The 21,984-nt window shown below is 39.5% G+C and overlaps 1 protein-coding gene across 2 annotated transcripts; it reads left to right on the top strand.

The window, feature by feature from the left end:
* The first annotated feature begins 1,126 nt into the window (after nt 1-1,126).
* IFNAR1 (interferon alpha and beta receptor subunit 1) lies at nt 1,127-21,901 on the top strand. 2 transcript variants are annotated; one of them, XM_075100677.1, is made up of 11 exons: nt 1,127-1,443; nt 6,396-6,516; nt 8,164-8,357; nt 9,034-9,191; nt 10,304-10,451; nt 11,384-11,498; nt 12,327-12,526; nt 14,327-14,481; nt 15,344-15,497; nt 18,890-19,017; nt 20,421-21,901. In XM_075100677.1, the coding sequence occupies exons 1-11, from the start codon at nt 1,338-1,340 to the stop codon at nt 20,646-20,648; spliced, it is 1,707 nt and encodes a 568-aa protein (XP_074956778.1). In that variant the 5' UTR covers nt 1,127-1,337; the 3' UTR covers nt 20,649-21,901. The 2 variants fall into 2 exon arrangements, with proteins under 2 accessions (XP_074956778.1, XP_074956767.1); XM_075100666.1 differs by having other exon boundaries at nt 1,159-1,443; nt 18,863-19,017.
* The last annotated feature ends 83 nt before the right edge of the window (nt 21,902-21,984 follow it).

The raw sequence follows: 21,984 nt of genomic DNA, 5'->3' as shown, positions 1-21,984 counted from the left end.
CACCTCATAGCAAAAGAGGCATCAACAGTAGCTAGGAACACTTTCATCCAGAAGTACGGCTGGAAGGATTGTCATGACCTTAACCGACAAAAAAAAAGTAATGTTTATAGCACCTAAGATGTAGAGGGCATAGACATTTGCTTACCAGAGTTTCAAATCCTCATCTCTGAATACATTGCTATGACCACTTAGGCGTTTGCTGCTTTGAGGGGGTAGGAAGTGAAAGGTAAACCCTGACTTCTACCCTCCCAACCATTGCAGCTGGGCAGTCTCGTGAAAAATATGGAACAGAAAAAGATGAGCTCTTTAGTCATAAAACCAGAACTTCTGCCTGCAAAAAGGCGAGCTGGGTCCAAGCCCCACTTCAAAGACCATAGCACACATGCTGCATTCAATACTCACTGTAGTATTCATTCAAACATTGAAGAACTGGGGCAGACTGCACTAAAGCACAGATTTCCCCCTCCCCAGACAAGTGCACCAAGTACTGAATGAGAGGAATTATGTTCCCTCTCCATGACCCAATGCATCTTGTGGTACCATGATTTATTTTATTTTTGATTAAACCAAACGGGTCATTTTTTCCTGTGAGCTGCGTGAATAGGCCCTGCTGACATGTATAGGCTGGGATGCACAACCGCTAACCTCTGCCCTGGAGAGCAGCAGTCCTGTTGGGCCTGCAAGAACCAGAACATCAGGCACCCACCCTGCCAGTACCAGGCCACAGAGACAACAAAATTAGCTTGCATTGCTTGGTCCACGTCCTGCTAACACAGTGGCTGCCGTGTGCTGATAAGAATACAGAGTTACGCCTATGCTTGATAAAGCAACCCTCTGAGGAGGGCTGCCTGCAACCACCTGGGAGGCACAACTAGGTCGACGCAGCCTGCTGCTACTACCCGCGCAACGGGGCTTGTCCTCCCTGTTACTGCTGCTGCTGCTTCAAACGGGCCCGCGAGCAGCACCGGCCCAACGGCCAGAACCGCCGTCGGCGGCGGGTCGCGCGCCCTGTCACAGCCGGTGGGCGGCAGGACCCGGGTACACAAACCATTACCGGCGCTTTCCGCGGCTGCGGAGCGCCCAGCCTCCCCCCCTCTCCTTAAGCGGCACCTCCCATCGCCTGGGCGGAGAGAAAGGGAACAACACACTAGTCTCCCGGAGTAGCGAGTCGGTACAGGGACAGACAGACTTCGCATCCCTAGCGGGCAGCACACTGACGTTTTGCGCACCGCCTCCTCCCTGCCCCCGGCGGTAGGGCGGCGCGGAGGCTGCCTGCGCATGCACTGCCGCACAGCGTTTCCGGTAACGGTGCGGGCGCTGTTTGCGCTGGGGGACGGATGGACGAGGGAGCGGCGGCGGCGGCGGTTGGCGTGGGGCGCAGGGTGGCGGCGGTGTTGGCGTTGCTGTCCTACCTCCTGGTCGCGCTGCCCTCACGCTGCGCAGGTGGGTCCCCTGTGAGCGGGCACGGCAAGGCAGGGCGCGGCACCCGGCGGCTGGTGCGGTGCCGCTTCCCAAGGGGGAGCGTAGGGAGACGGGTGGCGCGGACTGGGTGCCCCCGACAGCCCCTCCGCCGAGGGGTGCGGCTGCGCGGCGCGCCCGCTTCCGTCCTGCCCCGGCTGCCCGGTGCCTCGGCCTGCGGCGCTGCGAGGGTCAGTGCGGTTCCGGAGCCCGCTGCCTGGCGCCGCGTTGGGGATGTAACGGCGTCCAGGCCTTGGGTCTGGATGGGTGTGTCTGCGTGGGTGAGCGGGGCTCGGTTTCCGTCGAGCGCCTTGGTCTTTATTGTGAAGTAGCTGTTTTCATTTCGTCTGCTGAAGGCTTAATTGCTCTGTGAATGGTAGCGGGTGGGGCAAACAGGTTTTTGAATAGTATTGCTTGGCTTGAAAGGCGTCTCAGTCTAGCCGGACAGACCCTAAAGTACAAATAAGAAATGAGAGAAGTAAATTTGCAGAATGAAGGCTTAATCTCACAGCATAGTAACATGCGCCTCTTCTTACATCCTGAAGCAGCAAGAAACAGCTATTGCACAAAACCTTTTCTAAAAGGGAAGGATTGTACAGCCCAGACAAGCTGTAAATTACTTTTCTGCATGTTTACAGGACATTGTGGCATGCAACAGAGAGTATGTGGGCTAACCTAGTTTGGATAATGGGAACATTACGGCAATGGGCTAGTGTGTGCATGCTGCTTCTGATGCCACCTGAACTCTTGAATTGTGTATAAGATTGTATTGTTCTAGTTTGGGATACCCAAAAGACGACTAGAGAGAGGCTGTGTTCAGGGGTCCACGCTTTGCCTTCATGGTAGGATTCAGGCAGAGGAGCAGCTCTGAAACCTCTTTGTTTTCTTTCAGCCTTTTGGTTTGTAGGTGAATTCTTTGTGCATCAGCCCCAAATCCCATCCCAAAACTGGAGTCATTGTGATAACCTGCAGATACTTTGATTAACCCACGCGTTATAGCAAATGACTAACATTCCCCAGACTACTTCTAGAGTTAGAAGTAATTGCTCTCCTACAGTAACCTTTCACCTTCTGCCTTGTCAAAATCAGCAGTTCCTCTCTGCTGCTCCTGTATAAAAGTTCTTGCAGTAAAAGTTTTCCGTGGCTCTCTAGAGCACCTTTCTGCCCATGGACCGATAACAGTTGGGTCACTTTTGGTGCGTGTTTGGTTGTGGTTTGTGGTTTTTTTATCGAATATAACAGGCTTTCTTTCCTTTCTGGGCTGGAAGGTTGAGTTAAAGTTTCCATTGGTTCTACTGCCTGCTTAATGTGATAAGCAGCAAGCCATTATGTACTCTTAATGGGATTTCCCCTTCACTGTCTCCTGAGAGAGTATATTTCTGTCTTGCTAAGACTACTCTCTTCTGTTGTTGAATGGCTTTTGTTATTCCATAATGTTATATAACTGTTATTATTTTTAACTGTTATTTATTGAAAATATTAAAATATTATAAATTAAGTAGTGATGTTTATTTATTAGAATAGTTTTCTATTTTAGTTTATTAAAATTTGGCAGGGGAAGGAAAATAGGCAATTGGCTAAAAGCTTTTCTCGTCTTTAATCTCTTCTTCCCATAAAAGTCTAATCTCTTACAATGTTGTCCTCGGCACCAAAGTGTCATCACGCTTAAATGAAGAAACATGAATTAATTTTAAACATCTGTCTTCTAATAATTAGTAAAATAAACCAGGAAGAAGTCTTGATTTTTCGATATTACTTTGCATATCTGGTTTCTGGCTAAATCACAAAATTTCTCTGGTAATTAAACTTTGCCAAGTTTCCTCCTTCATGCCTGATTGCTGTTCATTGGAATTTAAGAAATTAATTTAGCAAAGCAAACACAAAACACTTACAGGGAGTATTATGTGAAAGGATGGATGGGTGGATCACCTACGTGTGTCTGTAGTATTGAGAACAAATGTCATGGTAAACCAACCTGAATTTCTGCTATTCTAAAATAAAAGGCTATGTGGATAAAGGAGCTCCAATTGCATGTATTTTGGCTTAGTATTGCATTTGAATCTATATTGTATACTAGTCTCTTAAGCATACTGGAAAAAATAATCTGCATTAAACTGCTTCAGTATGATTTTTCCAGCTCTTAAAAAATTTTTACAGCTTACTGTCAAGAGGGAAGGATCCATCAAGTGGGGACCTGCTAATAATCTGTGTGATAGAACAGTGCAAGCTTATTAAATCCACATATAACTAAGTGGGAGGAGCTCACAACTCTTTTGAAAAGTAGACAAAATGGAGAAGTATCCTGACAAACTGGAGAAATACTCCAGAAAAAAGTACAGTGGTATTGAAAAAGGACGTGTGCAGGGCTGCATATTTAGGCAAATAGAGGATAACAAAGGATGGTCTAAGTATCAGTTGGGATGCGGGAGGAATGCAATGTTACAATGCCTTGTAATTTATGTGTACAAGATTAAGTGCTACACTGTAGAAAATGCAAAAAGTATTGTGGGACAGCAGTACTAATTAGAATGAAAAGGTTAGGTTGTGTGTCTTGTAAACTAGACTTCCATTTATTAACCTCAGCTGGAGTACTGTGATTCTCTGAAGTATACTGTTTCAAGTGAGTTTAACCAGAGTACAAAAGAGAACAATAAAAGTCATTCAGAAAGCTAGAAAATTCATCTTAAAAGGAAAGCTAAAAGAATTGTTGCTGCCATTCAGTTTTCTTTTTTATCTGTTATTAGATATTAGCTATTTATCTATTTATAGATAAATTTAATTTATTTAGATATTTGTCTATCATATCTGTTTATGATCATATCTATCCATATATCATATCTATTTATTATTGTTAGTAGTTTTCAGATAGGTCTGATGTAAAGATAATGTGCTTTAATATCCGTAAACAAAAAGTACGTGGGCTAAATGTGCTTAGAGGGGATGTAGGTTAAACTGAGTTTTACAGTCTGTAAACTCTTTGTTGTCCACGGACTATGAGCAACAACTAAGCAAGCATCCTGTTGTAAGGAAACTTGGATCTGTTCTGCAAAGACCCAGACCTCCAATAGAATCTACTAGAAAATCTGATTTGGGAGTTCTTTGCTTTTGATTTGCAGAAAGCTGTCCTTAATCTGTAATGGTAAGGAAAGTGAAATATTTCAGGAGATTGGAGGCCTGTGAAATTAGATTAAGTAGTGGTGGAAACCATAAGACTTCTACACAAATATCTGATGATGTACATAGAGCTGGCCACCTCCTTTCTTCAATGTGAAATATAGGTTATCTTGCAAGGTCTCTTCCAGCTCAGTTTCTGTGCCCCCAATATATGAATGGGTGATCAGGAAGTGTTAAAATGCAAATTGGTGATCATTAACTTTTAACAAATTTCAACCAAAGACATTCCTCAGAGTATAAAATTACATTTGGTGCTCTGATTACATCCCTCTCTTTACCTGCAACAGGAGGTGGAGTGAACAGATGAAAGAACAAAATTGTGACCTGGAACCTTCAATAAATAGGTATTTTAATTTGGTTTCCTGGCTTCCAAAATAATTTGGTTTCCAAAAGAAATTTTATTTCCTTGTGAAGATAGTTTGGAACATCAGGGTTATCTGTCAAGACTTGGGAGATCTTTCTGAAGCAATAATTTGGTTTTCTGACCAGGGCAAGGAGGAAAGTACCCAATCAAGCTTGAGATAGATCGACAGAGGTTGTTGGGGTTTGGGGTTTCTTCTTTTTTTGCTGCAATGTTTTATACCGGATGAAGCCAAAAGGCTGTCTAATCCAGTGTTCATCTACAGCAGTGGTTGGTGGTGGAGTAAAAAAGAATTAAAAAAACAAGTATATGGTGATACTTCACAATGTAGTGTTACAGCAATCTATAGTGTTGAGACTTTGTATTTGACTCTATCTTCATAAGCCAGGTAGGAGTTGAGCATTCACAGAGTCCTAGGGGAAGGAATTCCACAGATTGACTAAGTATTCAGTGAAGCAGCAGTTTCATTTGTTTGCTTAGAGCACAGCGGTGTTTATTTTGAGCAGTGTTGTTTCCAGCTTTGTGCTAAGACAGCAGTCTTTTGCCGCTTGCATTCGCCATGCCACTCACTAGGTGTCCGTAGATCCATCTCATCCTCCCTAGTGTTTCCTTGTCCAGCTGAAGAATCATAGTCTGATTCCTCTCAGGACAGAAGCTCTTCTGTACCTTGGGTTGTCCTTGTCACCGTTCTCTGCCTTATTCTGTTCTACTGTCTGCTTATGAGAGTGGCACTCTAGAGCTGGTCCTTCCCTTGATGTTATGGACATTCTTATATGTGTCCGGAGACTTAGCCCTTGCCCTCCATAAGTAATTTTATGCACTGGTCTTTGTGTTAAAAGAAAACACAGGATTACCATGAGCAAGATACAAGATCTGCTATGTGGTAAAACCTCACTGAAAGGGATTTATGTTCAATATGTTGAATTTATGGCAATAACACTTGCCATAAAACAAGTCTACTATGCTCAGTCTGTTTTGCAACCGTGAAATGACAGCATTACGTCAATCACTAGTACTTTGCAGCTGAGATCCAGATGTTGGATCCAACCACAATAAAATATTGGTTTAAATGCATTCAGACTGCTTATAATCAACCCATGACAGTGAACACAAGCCTTGAATGTTACAGCTGTATATACTTTTTTTTAAAGTGGTGTGGGGTGAAAGACTAAGTGCTGAGGACAGAGCTGTGTAGTCAAATAGGCAAAGGAGCTGCCTGATGCATAGCTCCTGAGCTATATATTGAAGTGCCTTTTGAGTACTGTGGGGTTTTCTTAACTCTTGTGTTTGTTGTTATTTCATTTCACTATAACTCTCTACTTTTTTTAACAAAAGTTATTATTAAGTTATGTACAAATTATTTATCCTAATCTTTATATACCTTTATGTTACTTTCTTGTAGGCCAAATTAATCTGAAGAGTCCACAGGATATTCAGGTCTATGTTGTAAATACAAATTTCACTCTAAGGTGGAACTACACTGGGAATGATACCGATGTGACCTTTTCAGCAGAATACCAGTGGTAAGTAGTAACTTTATTCAGAGCCAGAAATGTCTGACACTTACTTGTGTAGGAGAGCATATTAATTAATTACTATGCTTCTTGATACTGCCATGTAAAACTTCTAGAGACTTTTTGAAATCCGGTAGAGGCCAGGGAGACTTGAAATAGAGCGGAATCCTAGTGTTGCCGTTTGTTCATGTAGTGGTTTAACCCCAGCCAGCAACTAAGCACCACACAGAACTTGCCTCACTTCCCCTCCCTTCCCCTGCCACCCCCCACCTCCCCCCCCACCCCAGGGGACAGGGAAGAGAATCAGAATTGTAAAAGTGAGAAAATTAACTTTATCTCAGCCAAAACCAGCACTGTTTGTCTAATTAGTATGTAAAATTAGATTGGTCACTGATAATGACATGTTATAAATGAAGAACACACTTGGTAGTAATGCTTAATACTGGAGTGGTTCTTCGAGGAGATTCACCAGTACACTTAGAAATGTAGTATTTGGGTATATTTATTCTCTGGTTTTTGGTGGGGGGGTGTGGTGTGGTGTGGTGTGTGTTTTCTGTTTTGGTTTGGTTTTTTTAATTAAGCTACATTGTGGCCACACACAGAGAGAATTTGAGAGAACTTTCAGTGTAGCTTTTGAATAAGTTGTCAGTGTTTATGAATCCAGATTTCTCATCTGCGAATTTTAATCACCAGATGAAACAACTTATTTTTTGTTCTTAAATGTTTGCTTGGTGTTCTTCAGTTGTTTCATATACCAATACTTACATGTGCATATACATATACATTTGGTATTTTGTGGCACTTTCCTGACAAGTAAATATTAAAAAACACTTCTAAGATAAAATCGCTTAAGAAGTTCTTGATTGTAGGATTTCCTAGTGTACGATTTTGGATTTAAAAAAAAAAAGCTCACCTTCAATTTGTAGATGAGAAACAGGTGCTTTGAAAATAGTTTTATTTTAAAAATATAGTACTGGTCTGAAAAATAAGAGTTGAGGATAAACAATTACTACAAGTCTGTGCCTCTTTTGGTCACCACATTTTTTCTCTGTATGAAATTCCTCTTTCTTAAATAAGGTATGGACGTCTGTTAACTCACAAGAAAAATAGCTTCTGTAAAGCTAATTATTCCAATACTTATTGGTGAACACCAGTGTTCTCCTTTGTGTTTTTCTTTTCCCCTAATCTACATCCCTTGCTAATGTTAGACTTGAGGGCTTTTTTGCTGGTTTTATGCTCTTTTAAGCACTTCTTGCCATCAAGACTTTTAAATTTCTTCTAATGAATTATAAAATCATTGCCAGACTAGGATCATGTACTAAGGATATAATTCTGGATTTTAGCAGTTCTTTGATGCTGTTTTCTGACACTGTGTGTTTACATGGTGAATAAAGCAAACTGGTATCAGACTTTGCAGACTGATAGTTAACCTTTGGTAATAAGGCTAGACAAATAAATTAGTGGATTAAATTAATGAATTAAATGGCGATATGAATTCCAGGGTAAATAAGTAGATACCACTGATTTCGCTGGTGCTGGTGATAAAACAGCATTAAACGGTGTGGCATTTATTAGCATGAAGAAGAAATGCAAAAAGAATCTCAAGACTTAAATTTGCATATTGGTTTTATTTTTGGGGTGTTTTCTTTCTTACAGGGTTGAAAGTTTTGAGACAAATGGAACAGAATGGAAGGAGTTGCCTGAGTGTCAAAAAGTTACTTGCATGGAATGTGACTTCTCCTCAGCAATAACCAAATACTGTGATGAACATCATGTGCGTGTAAGGGCTGAAAGAGGGGAAGAAGTGTCTCCGTGGTCTAGCATTTTTGTCATGGTTCCATATTCTATAGGTATGAGCTCCCTATATACTGTAACGTTTTTAGTTAAACGCCTTTCAGCACATCATTGTAGGAAGAAATGCGTAACAACATGAGCTAGTGGTTTTTTCCACATTAACCTAATACAAGGTATTTGCAGATCATGGAATATTATGATTTTGCCTTCTATGGAAAGGGGAGAGTATTCTAAGTGATGCTGGTTTTCTGCCATAATTTTCTGTCACTGTATTTTTTTGGATTTCAGAAAAATCTTTTTGACTGTGGACTTCTCTGGAAGTTTTCTTCTGCCCTTATGACTTCTCAGTAGTTAGAGTGTAGTATGGTACTGAAGCCTTCCCTTAATGTTGGATTGATTTGCTTGAGCTAGGTTTCTTGCCTTACATGTTTCTGAATAACTTATATTGATTTTCATTGCAGATTCTGGAAAACATTCACTAGTAATATTGCATTTTAACTGTATTGCTTTTAGAACTAGGTAATGGTGTCTGTCTGTTAGGTTAGATTTCTATTAGATACTGCTTGAGATCATGAGAACTAAGATCCTATGGGCAATTACTGTGATCTTGTTACTGCCTTAAAATAATTAAAAATAAGATACCATAGGCAGTTACTGTGGTTTTATTAATGTAAATGACACTTTTGGTATTTGCTTTTTAAAGAAAGGATTTTTTTCTTTTAATATTTGCAGCTCAGATTGGTCCCCCAGGATTAAAGTTGCAGTCCACAAATGGAGTAATAAAAATTAAGGTTTCTCCTCCAGAAGCAAATCAGGTCCAAAAAATGTGGATAGATGAAACAAGTTTTAAATATAATCTGGTTTTCTGGGAAAATTCATCAAATGCAGAGGTATGATCACTTTTTTTCTTTTTAACTTTAACATAACTGTCAGAGATGTACTTTAATTGCTTCATGCTCTAGAATGGAATTGTTTAATAATGTAACTGTGTATAACTGTTGCTATGCAGTTTAAAAACTGGGAGGGGGGGTTCTTTTTTTTGGTTTTGTTTTTACTAGAGGATTGTATTAGATATGTTGTGATAAGAGTTTGGTTTTTTGTTAAATGCTGGAGCCACTTTCCGATGCATGAGGAAGAAGGTGAAAGCATCTCAGATGTGTTTGAGCAGGAGCTGCCCTCAACCAGCAGGAACAGGAAAGGGAAAGAGTTCAAGGCAGTGGGAAGAAGCATGTACAGGTCTTGCTGAGACCATATAGCTTGACTACAGGTGTTGGTACACTGTCCTGTGTCATTAACTAAGTTCTTTGGGTTTATACTTTAGGTTGGGGTTTTTAGGAACTATTTTGAGGTCTTGTAATTGTGAACTAAGTTTCCAAGCCGTAATGCACATCTTGCACAGCAGATACAGCTATTCTGTAAAGACCGAGGTAGAAATTGTCTGTCTTTTTTTTTTTTTTAAAATACTTTTAGGGGAACAGGTGCCAGCTAGTTTAGGGTAGGAATTGAAGAGATATCTGTGGTCATTTGGAAGACCTAGTCATAACCATTACACATCAGAAAAAAGGGGAAAAAGCTTTAAGTTAAGTACAAGCTGTGTGCAAAGGTCAGTCACTGAAAATTCTGGTAAACCAAAAGTAGGGAGGTAGCGGGGGTGGGGGGGTGTTCATTCAATGAAGTGAGGGACGGAAGTGTACTATTTTGTTTCTGAGTGCCTGAATATTTGTGTGGTGAGCTGTGTCATGTAGAGCAGTGCTGCAGTCCCTCCCTGCTTTCATGTGTTAGAGGAGCACAACATGTTCCTTCCTCTTAATCACGTGGCTAAGTTGGAAACTTCCCTTTAGCATTTATTCAGCTTGTATGTTGTCCCTCATTCCCTAGTTTAGCATTTTTGGCATATTATATAAATGGGCTGAAACCTGGGGAAGAAAAGAGGTACTTTAAAAAATCAGCTCATCAGGAAGAACAGTTATCCTCATATGCTGTTTGCAATTGTTTCTTACAGTTCAGAAGTCTAAGTATTTTTCCTAATGACATAATTGATGACCTTGCACCGCACACTACCTATTGTTTCAAAGTTCAAGCAACTCTTTATTTGGACACGCAAGAAGGCTTATTCAGTCCCATTCATTGTATAAAAACTACCCGTAAAGGTACAGAGTAAAGTTGTTTTATCTTAAAGTGATTACTCAAGTTTAAACTCTTGGAAAGTAAATTGTTCTAAAGCAATAGAAATAGGCAGAAGTGCCAAGTTCCTACTCATTTTGGTATAACAGCAGTCTTGACAGTTAAGTACATTTTCTATTTTAAATCAATATAAAATATGTTGCGTATCAATATTAGTGTTAATAATACAAAAAAAAGTTTTTGCTGTGAGGCAAATCCTGTCCATTAATTTGGATTACAAAAATTACTTTCTGTATTTTGGAAAACTGCATATTTTTTACTTTGTGACTTTGAATTGGGGGAAAGGGATGTGTATGTAGGCAAAACAAAAGCCTTTTGTATACTTGGCACTAAATGAATGCATATAAAGTTGAGCTAAGCTTAAACAAATATTGGTTTTATGCAAGCCTTGGTGAATTTATTCTTATAGAATCTGAAGAATGGGCTAGTGGCAGTTTGCCACCAGTTGCTTGTTTTGCATGTCTAAATTTAAATTCTTTTGTGTGCTGTTCAGATGTCAGTTTAAGTACTTTCACATGTGTATTTCAGGAAAAAAACAAAAGCATGGGAGTGTAGGAAGTCAAACAGATTGAACGGATGGTGCATCAAAATTACTTTTACTCATGTATTTTACATGTTTTTCCTCAGAGTTATTGCTGAACTAGTTTATTTCTACTAATTTCAGTGTTTCTGTACTTATTTTTTTCTGAATTGACTTTTAACTGGTTTTTTTTACTAAAGGCTTAATATGCTGTATATATCACACTTTGATTTACCATCCTTATAATGAAAACAGACAATTTTTTTAATCATTGAAAGTGTACCTTGACCATTACATGAGAAATGCCTGTTCAGTGAAAAACTGCTGAACATAACATAAAGCTTTTCAGTAACTGGGTTTCCTTTTCATTTTGACCAGTGAGTGACCCCTTCTGTGCGACAAATGTGAGCATTCTTGCTTTGAATATGAAATTTCATCTGCATTGGAATAATCAGTATAAACAATATGTGAGCTACAATGTACAGTATCTCCTGTGAGTTAAACTATTTCCATACCTTGTTAATAATGTTATGTCATTCTAAATGCCATCCATTGTATTTTCAAAAAGTTATTACAAGTTAAAGTGAAATACTTAGCAAAAGTGGTTTAATGTGTTCATTGAAATATTGCATACCTCATCTGGACACAGTGTGGCTTTTAAAAGGATTGCATATAACATCGTATCCTAGAATTTCAGGGTACTAGGCCTCTTTTAAAAGAAGTGTTGAATACCTGATGGAATGGACTACTGAATATATGCTAAGTAATGTTTTTAAAAGATGTGAAGTTTGCATTGCTTCCTATCTTTTTGAATATGAGGGAATGAGATGACTAGGGGTGAGCAAAAATGGAGGCGTTCGCGGTTTCAGTTGTCAATATATTTAATTGCTTCTGGTCAGATCCCAACATGGAAAAAATCCCATCGTGTTTATAAACCCGTATCTTAATATCCAGTTATTGGGCAACTATTGTGGCCAGCATCTAAGTGAAGAGGAGAGATACCTCTAGCATTCTTTTGGAATTCCTTTGACATGATTGAAAAATAATTGACTTAATAGAACTATGTGAAAAATCTTAAGTTGTATTTGTTTTAGATATTTTTAAAATCCATAATCAAGCCTCAGTAGAAAAATTCAAGCACGAATTTGTATTTCCTGATGCAGTTACCTTCATTGCTTCAGTTATAAATGAGAAAAGTGTTCTAAGAGGCCCATTCTTCCAAAAGTAAAAAAACCTATGTAGCAGAAGTGAAGAGACTTTGCTTTTTTTTTTTTTGAGCTCAAGGATCTCACATCAAAAACTATTAAAATATCTCTTGCAGTGGGTATCTAAAGGCATATTATGAAGATTACTCTGAGAAGTGGCTCAATGTACCCGGATGTGAAAACATCACTGATACACAATGCAATTTCTCATCTGTCATCAATATTGATGGATTTTATTATCTCCGTGTGCAGGCCATGAATGAATATAATAAATCGTGTTTATCTAATGAAGTAAAAGTGGATCCTCTGAGAATAAGTAAGCAAATGTGTTTTCTTAAATTTTAATTTCTCAACAGGCTTGTACCTAATGCTATTATTTGCAGAAAAAAACTTGCTACATTAATGAAAGGTAATGCATAATTGCCCTACAGAAACTGTGTTGGGAATCCTAGCCTCATCAAGTTAAACAGGAGTTTTTCCATTGCCTTCTCTATTTAGCACAGCCAGTATTTCACTATATTTAATCGTATCATTTGCTTTACAAAATTAAACCACAAAGCATTATGTGGCATTTTATAATCTCACTGTATACTACATTAATCACTGTGTGAGATTGTACTAGAAATACTTCTAGTCTGACTTTTGCCATTGACAGAGCACTTCTTGGTGTCTCAGAAAAATGATGCCAAAATCAAATAATTTTGGAATCCTCCGCCTCTATCTTCTTCTGCATCTACTCTCATCTCCTCCTCCTCTCTACACCTGCACAGTGCACCCCTGAATTTTGTGCTGAAGCAGTATTACATTGACATACAACCCTGAAGAGCTTAATGAAAAAGCGGTCTTAAATGATAGTGACATCTAAGTCAAAAATACGTAACACTCTCCAGAGTGAAATGGCACTTATTTTTATCTTTGTTGCACTTTTTTGATTTTGTGAGAAACACGACCTTACTAAAAATGTTTGACTTCAAACAATTCTTGATGTTTATGATTGATAACTTTTTTATCTAACATATGGGGTAATATTCCATTGCCTTCTATATTGAAGATGGAGTCAATAGCTGTTCTACATATCAGCTTTCCATTGTCCAAGCTCTTGGTAATTAGATAATTCTTTAATAAGATAAGAGTGACCCAGTGTCATGGTTTAGCCCTAGTCAGCAACCAAGCACCACCCAGCTGCTTATTCGCTCCCCGCCTCCCAGTGGGATGGGAAAGAGAATCAGGAGAGTAAAAATGAGAAAACTCATGGGTTGAGATAAAGACAGTTTAACAGGTAAAGCAAAAGCTGTGCACACAAGCAAAGCAAAACAAGGAATTCATTCACCACTCCCATGGGCAGGCAGGTCCTCAGCCATCTCCAGGAAAGCAGAGCTCCATCACGCGTGATGGTTACTTGGGAAGACAAACATCATCACTCCGGAAGTCCCCCCTTCCTCCTCCTCCCCCAGCTTTCTGTGCTGAGCATGACATCATATGCTACGGAATATCCCTTTGGTCAGTTTGGATCAGCTGTCCTGGCTGTGCCCCCTCCCAGCTTCTTGTGCACCCGGCAGATCATGGAAAAGTGGAAAGGACTGGAAAAGTCCTTGACTAGTGTAAGCATTACTTAGCAGCAACTAAAATACCTCCGCATTATCAACACTGTTTTTAGCACAAATCCAAAACAGCCTTGTAGTAGTTACTATGAAGAAAACTAACTATATCCCAGACAAAGCCAGGACACCTAGGTAAATAACTCAACAAAAGAAAACAAAACCTGTAATGCTTCTCACTTTTCAACCGTACTGTAACTGTGAAAGAGGGTTCATACCCTGATGAGATTAAGAAGTGCTAAGTCGTTTCACTTTGACTTGCACAGAGTTAATCCCACTGTGTGTATTTCATATCACTGAAACTTGCAGAAGCAACATATGAATTTGGAAAGAGAACATAATTAAAATATTTTTCAGGCCTTGAGATTCTGAATAGAGCTATTAGTCAAGTTGGACTTCTCAGAATATATTTCTTAAAAAATGTCATAGATTTAAATTATAGTATGTTGTGCAATATTTTTATTTGTATTCTTTCAGTCTTACTTTTTTTCCTCTTTTTTTTTTTTTAATGTCTTAAGATGAAATTGGCCCTCCTGGTGTAAAGGTGGACATCAGTGATGTTTTGCTCCATATCCAGATTTCTCCTCCAGGAGGACCTGAGAACAAAGCCATGAGGGACCATTATGACTTGTCTTACTGGATTCTGTATTGGAAGCATTCATCAAATAATGAGGTATGAACTAGTTAAATCCTTAAAACAGTATATAAAATTTGTTACAACTTGAGGAGAACACAGACTCGGTGTTTAAGAGGCTTATTTTCAAAAAGGCACAATGAGGGTGTATCAATTGTGCAATCAACTTGGGGTATTTTTGGGGGGAAAGAATTTTTTTTTAAAAGCTGGTCAAGACAACTTTTATCACAAGGTAATGGAGATTTTAATCTTTTTCCACTGATGTGGCTATATGTCGTGATTTGCAGAATTGCACTGAGTTTTTTACAAGCTGCTAAATGGCTCACTTTTGAATAGAAGTTGTAGGGTTCTCGTGGTGCCACCTTTCTTATGGTACAACTCTGCACTGTCTAAATCAGTGTAGCTTCTGGCCCCTCAAATTCTTTTCTTTCTGTATTTGCAGTTTTATGGCTATATGTATCATAAAACAAGGAAGTCTTGCATGCTTTTCATGTTTTGTCCTAACGTTCTAGTTTGTCCTAATGTTCATGTTTTAATGGATCTTTCCATGTTCTTTAAATGCTTCTTATAGTAAAATATTTTACAGTAATTGGTACAGGTGTATGTGTAAATGCATGGAAGGAGAGAAGAAAACTGCAACAGAAGGAAGTTTCATATTGCACACAGCTTTGAACTGTAAAATTTCAGTATGGCGAAAGCAGTTGGTTATTGCCAATTAGTGTTTCCTGAGTGTGTTTGCTAAGGAGAGAATTGTGTGGTTTTTTATTTATTTAATCCAAGTGCAGAATAGTATCTAGTTTCTTACAGAATTACTTGTTTAGCAGAGGCCAAAATTCTAATCTATTTGAATGACTCTTGTACTATTAATGTACATCTTATTCTTCCAATTTTCCTTTTTCAGGAGGAAGTCAAAATGAAAGCAATAAAACAGACAATAGGGACAGTCTCTGGTCTAACACCCTCAACTTTGTACTGTGTAAAAGTACAAGCATTCTCACAAGCTTACAACAAAAGCAGTCATTACAGCAGAGAGGAATGCATCAAAACACCTGGAGGTAGGAAGAGCTGGGGAATTGTTACACCTCTGGAAGTAGAATTGTTAGCCCTTCATAGGCCTTTGCAGGTCTTACTAGTTAAAAAATATTTGCAGCATGACCTAATGGCCTTACAGAGTTGGCACCAAGTCGGGCAGAGATCCGTATCAGCAGTCTGTCACTTTGCTGCTCTGTGTTCTTTCCTATAGCTAAACTAATAAACTGCTTCTGTTCTGACCTGATCAAAATTATATTCTGGTTATACCATGACACAACTCAGTTTAGGAATTCTCAGATTAATAACTGTAATGATAGTGAATTAAACTTACTTCTGTACAAAGACTTGTTAATAGGCAAGCTTTAATTTCCAGTTCTTTCAAGGTATTTTTAGGAGGGTGCAAGGAATCACTAAATGGTATGTTTTCGAGAATATTTTATTCTTGAAATTGTCTTAATTCTTCTGTAAATTAATTAAATTTTTAAAAGTCCTGTGCTAAAGTGTGAGGAGACAGATAATCAGACTCGTTATAGCTGAAATCTCACCTTTGTGCAAAATGAGAATACATTTGTAGATGGATTACACTTACTCAGAAAATAAGAGCAAGTTGTCTGTTGAATATCATTTGACCAATTATCTTCTATTAACAGGCTGTAACACTAGAAAAATTACTAAATATCCAAACTGACTTAAAGCTAAGAAAATGTAATAATAGTAATGCTACTTTCTCACATCTTAAGCTCTTAGGATCCATTTATGTTGTAGTCCTCGCTGCTTTGTCTTTATCCAGCCTAAAAAGAAACAAATGTTACATTTTTTTACCTCTGTAAGAGAAATTCTTTAATCTATTTTACTAGTTAGTTATTAGTCTTCCCTATATCCTTCCATTATAATGAGCCTGTTTAAGGCCAAGCAGTATATTCAAGACTCTAGAGAGAGATGCAGTCATACAGGTCATGCCCTGTACTTCCCATACGTTCTTATATCTCAGTATGGAAATCTTTCATTCTTTGAACATTCATACTAACTGGAAATAGAGATAAAAAGACCCAATTGTCACATCTTCATTCCTTGTGAAGTGTCTCCTGGTATGTATTCATTTTAGTATATTCAAACTCCCTTCAGTTTGTTTGTTTGTAAGAGATAGTGCCAGAGAATATGTTGCAAAGCAGAATAGTAGAGGGGAGAAGGAAGCTTGCAAGACTCTCAAACTTAAGCACTGAATAGCTTATGCCTATACAGATAAAACGTTTCTTTGACTACAATACCTTACTGTCAAAAGCTGGATTCTGTCATGTAAACTCCTGCTACCATAATGTCCCAATTTATGACTTGGAACTGAGCCTATCCTGTTAGAAGGCTTTCCACAGTTTCTGGGTTAATATGGGAATGCAGGACCATAGACTTATAGAATGGTTTGGGTTGGAAGGCACCTTCAAAGATCACCTAATCCAATCCCTCTCCCATGGGCAGGGCCATCTTTTACTAGGTGAGGTTGCTCAAAAGCCCTGTCCAACCTGACCTTGAACACTTCTCAATGATGGGACATCGCAACTTCTCTGGGCAACCTGTTCCAGTGTCTCACCACCCTCATCATAAGGAATTTCTTCCTTACATCCAGTCTAAACCTACTGTGTTCCGGTTTAAAGTTGTTGACCCTTGTCCTGTTGCTACAGGCTTTGGTAAAAAGTCTCTCCATCTTTCATATAAGTCCCTTTTCAATATTGGAAGGCCACAATAAAGTCTTCCTGGAGCCTTCCCTTCTCCAGGCTGAACAACCCCAACTCTCTTAGCCTTTCTTCCTAGGAGAGGTGCTCTAGCCCTCTGACCATTTTTGTGGCCCTCCTCTGGACCTACTCCAACAGGTCCCTGTCCTTCTTGTGCTGAGGGCTCCAGAGCTGGATGCAGCACTCCAGGTGGGGTCTCACCAGAGCAGAGTAGAGGGGCAGAATCACCTCCCTCCACCCACTGACCCCTTCTTTTGGTGCAGCCCAGGATAGGGTTGGACTTCTGGGCTGTGAGCTTACATTGTCATTTCATGTCCAGCTTTTCACCAACCGGTATCCCAAGAGGAGGGGCAGGCACTGATCTCTTCTCTCTGGTGACCAATGACAGGACCCAAGGGAATGGCAGGAAGATGTCCCCGGGAGTTTGAAGTTGGATATGAGGAAAAGGTTCTTCCCCCAGAGGGTGGTGGATCACTGGAACAGGCTCCCCAGGGAGGCAGTCACGGCACCAAGCCTGATGCTGTTCAAGAAGCACTTGGACAATGCCCTCAGAGATGTGGTGTAAATTTGGGGTTGTCCTGTGCAGGGACAGGAGTTGGACTTGATGATCCTTGTGGGTCCTTTCCAACTCGGGACATTCTATGATTCTGTGATTCTAAGTCCTTCTCCTCAGGGCTGCTCTCCACAGCCTGTGTTGATATTGAGGATTGCTCCAATCCAGGTCTGGGACCTTGCACTTGGCCTTGTTGAACTTCATGAGGTTCTTGTGGGCCCACTCCTCAAGCCTGTCAGGGTCCCTCTGGATGGTGTCTCTTCCCTCAGGCCAGTCAACTGCACCACTCACCTTGGTGTTATCAAGGTGATGACACCATCTTTGAGCACTGAAGTGAAATTCTTCTCTCCTTTCTATACTAAGAAATTAAAACCTTGTGCTGAGCTAGTGTCTAGACTACAGTGTAGGAAATAACTGGAATAGCCTTAGGATTGATTTCTCCTTAGATAAGTATCTGAAAGGAATAGATGCTCATCGGAAGATCATTTTTTCTCTCTGTTGGCTGCGTTGTAGTCATCTGAAGCTTAAAATTGGTGTTCCTTTCCTGTCCAAGAAACACTCCTTGCTTTTGGACCCCTGAAGACCCTGCAAGTCTAGGCACTCCAATAATTTCTTGGCCAAATAACCATGAGCCAACTTGACTACAGTCATTGCCCATCCTTACTCTATATCTCATGGGAATTCTTATTCCCATATCTCTGCCTTGACAAAAGAGAGCGCTCTATAAATTACACGTTATGTTCCTTGAGGCTAGACCCTGGACACAAGCAATAGCGCAACAGATCTCTGTACATCAAGTGCTTCATGGTAGCTATGTGCAGCCTTTTTGTCTTGCTGTCAAATAGTGACATATAACTGGATCTTGGTTCTGATTCTTCTGCAATTCCTGTGTTCCTAAATTGAATAAATATTTTGCGCTGTATTTTTAATAAGGTTATCTAAGATATTGCAATGGCAACATTTTTGTAATGTTCATCGTGGCTGGGTACAGTACTGTGGAAATGTGAAATGTTATGATAAATACTGTAGCTGATTTGGAGATAATCTGTTCTTTAATCTTTGTTGTTTATTAATACGTAGACTGAATAGGTACTATTCACTTCCTCAGATAAAATTTTACCACTGATCATTATAGCAACATTTGTAACTGCACTGGTTGCCGTCTTGCTGGTGGCTACACCACTTATTTTTGCCCTGTATCAAGCCTACAACAAAATCAAATACGTGTTCTTCCCGTCATGCCAGCCTCCTTTGAACATAGAGGTAAGACGAGATGTATTTTTCTCATTCATTAAACAGATGTATTTTTAGAAAAATTAATAGAAAATATTCTGAAAAGGTGTTTATCTGTTATCCTGTGGTCTTATGGGTATGCCAAGATTAGTTGTATAGGTTTTAACGAAGTGCCGGAATTCCTATGGAAAAAATGGGTAGTATCAATTTCTAGAATTCTACAATTAGCAAATATTTTAACTTTTATGGGTGTGCAAAAGTGCTGCTAACAGTCCTTCATTCCAGAGAGCATGCATGTCTACCCAATGTGATAATGTACTTTTGCCCTGCTGTGTGAGACCAGAAATGTTCTCCCGTTGTGTTACCTGAAAGAGCATCCTCTAGCCGTTTTGACATCCTTTAAAACTCAGAGGAGGTGAACATGCAAGCCCAATCTTTAGAGGAAGTCTTAGTGTAGCAGGCAGCAAATGCTTCTACCATCTCCTGACCTAGCAGCCTGGATGGTCTCTAAAAAAGGCAGGTGTGCAATTTCCAGCTCAGCTTGGCACAGCTAGTACTTAGTAGGGGTCCTGTTGTGGAATGAACAGGGCAACACATAAGTATAGGTGTATTTTGAAATGTAGCAAGAACCACTTTTCACTGTGCTTTCTTCTGTCTCTCAGAACACTGATGTTGAGCAGTGTGTGGTCTTCCTAATATGCATCATCTTCTCACTGAAGCTCCTAGGATAGGTAGTACACAAAGCTTTCTGAATAAAGTTGTCGTTTAAAACCAGGCTCACAGTTTACAAGGGCTAATCTGAATTTAATTTATTTGTAAGGCAGCATTTTAGCTGGTTTGTTCAGTAGAATACTGGTAACATAATTAATGCAGTGCATATTTAGAACCTTTTGTGATGGATTTGATATAAATGACCACTTCAGAGAATAGATTGAAAGCATTGTTGAGAGCTGTATAAGGCTTGGTATCCTGCTACAGCAGCTCGCTTTCTCTTTCTTCTTTCAAACTTTGCTTTATAACTGATAATGATTTGTAGACTTTGCAAACACACGCTTGTCATTCCCATGCTACCATGGGATCTTTGAAAGTGTTCCTAAGTAGGAATTTCCTTTAGTTCTTGTGCTCCCTCATAAGGTGATAATCAATGAAATATTGCGATTGCACAGATGATTGACAACTGTGAGCATAGCAAAAGAGTTAAGATTAATGTTAGAGTCATTCTTTAGTGTTCGATTATACAAATGCAACTAAACTTCATCCTAACCTTGAGTTTGTGAATTTAGGGAAACAAATGGTGTATTGTAGGTAGAAAACCTCATGATGCTACTGAATACGATGAACAAGATTTGTACAGCTGTGGTGTTAAGCGGAATCATTATTTATGTATTATGTATGAATGTTCATCTCTTTCTTTTCTGCTTCTCTTTTTGCAGGGCTTTGGAGGACAGCTCTTAAGCAGTCCTTATCTGTCAACTACAGAAGAACCAATAGAAAATTGTTCTATAATTGAGACTATCATCATGGAAGAAGTAAATCAAACTGGTTTTAAAGACTACGAACATTCTAAACAGAGCAGTCGAGACTCAGGAAATTATTCTAACGATGATGATACTTCAGGGAGCAAAACATCAGTCGGAACACTAGAAAAGGAAATAGTGTAACCGTCAAGAAAGTAAAATTCAGATCTTGGGCTTATGTACCCTCTCTGCTGCAAGCTGACTGAAGTTAAAACAGAGTTGACTCCTCATACCTTACAGCATATTGACAGACTTTTCATCATACGATGAAAAGAATACCATCTGCATAAAGAGGAGCAGATCTGTACACTTTATATGCTTGAACCTGATAACCTCAGCAAAAGCCTGCTCAGTTCCACAAGAAGTTTCTCACTATCGTAGAGATTTGGTTTGAATACCAGTGTGCACTGTGACAGAAGCCTTAAATTCCAGTATTGACTCTTACTGTGCTTACACAGGCAGAAGGAAGTTAATGCTGGATACATTGTTAAGAGATTTTCTGACGTTCTCTTCCAGCCCCCTCAAGGGCAGTGCTTTTTGGCTCAGCCCGGCCAGAGAGATGCAAAAGATGCAAAGAGACTACAGTGGCCTCTGTGAGGTGGCTTCTCTGAGCCCTCTTGTAGAATTCCTTATGGCCGTGGCTGCGGGATGCTCCCAGCGCCCGCTTGCTTTGTTCGTGTATCTGCGTCCCTGCATCAGGGTGCTCTTCTCTCACAGCACTCAGTAATCTGGGCAAATATGGGGAGGGGAAGCAGCAGGAAGGGAGCAGCACTTTGCTTCACTTTATTGTAATGAAAAATTTCATAGTGTAAATAGAGGTTGGGTCAAATTGTTTTGCACAACATTTAGGACAAAAAATAAACGGGCAAGCCAGATGTGCGCTGTGAGAAAAAACTGAAGAATACTGTTACTTTAAATGACAAGGCATGTTAAGAGGCATGTTCTTGATTATTTCCCCACACCCCCCCCAACTATGTAATCAGAAGTGTAAAGTACTTCTAACTGAATTGTATTTAGAAATGTGGATCTCTCTTAACAAGGAGGAAACTTAATTCTGTAACTAGAAGGACCCAAGTTGAATTTAGAAAATGCCTTTTAGCAGAATGGTGAGGCTGCTTGTCATTCAAAGCTGCTCCAGCTTAGTCTCATTTTGCCCACAGTCTTTTCTTTGTACAAATTACAAGGATATGCTGCAATAATGTTTCAATTTGAAGTAATTTTTTTAAATACCTTATTTTATGATGAGATTGATTTTTAACTGGTTTTGAGCTCAATGAAGGCTGTTTAACAAGCAAAGTTGGTGTTTATATTTTTTTTTAATTTTGAAGAAGTGATGTAATTTTGTACGTTTTGTGTTCATCAAAGAACTTAATAAATTTTGCACATTCACTTCTTTATCCCTTTCTTGGTTCCACGTATTTTTGAAGTAGTGATGCTGAAGCTACACCATGGATACTTAGGAAATTCCCATGCATGCTGG

The sequence above is a fragment of the Phalacrocorax aristotelis genome, chromosome 1 (genome assembly GCF_949628215.1).
Source record: "Phalacrocorax aristotelis chromosome 1, bGulAri2.1, whole genome shotgun sequence".
NCBI lineage: Eukaryota > Metazoa > Chordata > Aves > Suliformes > Phalacrocoracidae > Phalacrocorax > Phalacrocorax aristotelis.
Note: the sequence above shows the minus strand (reverse complement) of the source record. Positions and strands in the feature narration are given on the sequence as shown.

Bases quoted from the DNA above. Each gene is read 5' to 3' on its own strand.
- IFNAR1 (XM_075100666.1), top strand. From the start codon at position 1,338: ATGGACGAGGGAGCGGCGGCGGCGGCGGTTGGCGTGGGGCGCAGGGTG. The intron at 1,444-6,395 runs GTGGGTCCCCTG...ACTTTCTTGTAG, and splicing joins GCTGCCCTCACGCTGCGCAG to GCCAAATTAATCTGAAGAGT. The intron at 12,527-14,326 runs GTAAGCAAATGT...TAATGTCTTAAG, and splicing joins AGTGGATCCTCTGAGAATAA to ATGAAATTGGCCCTCCTGGT.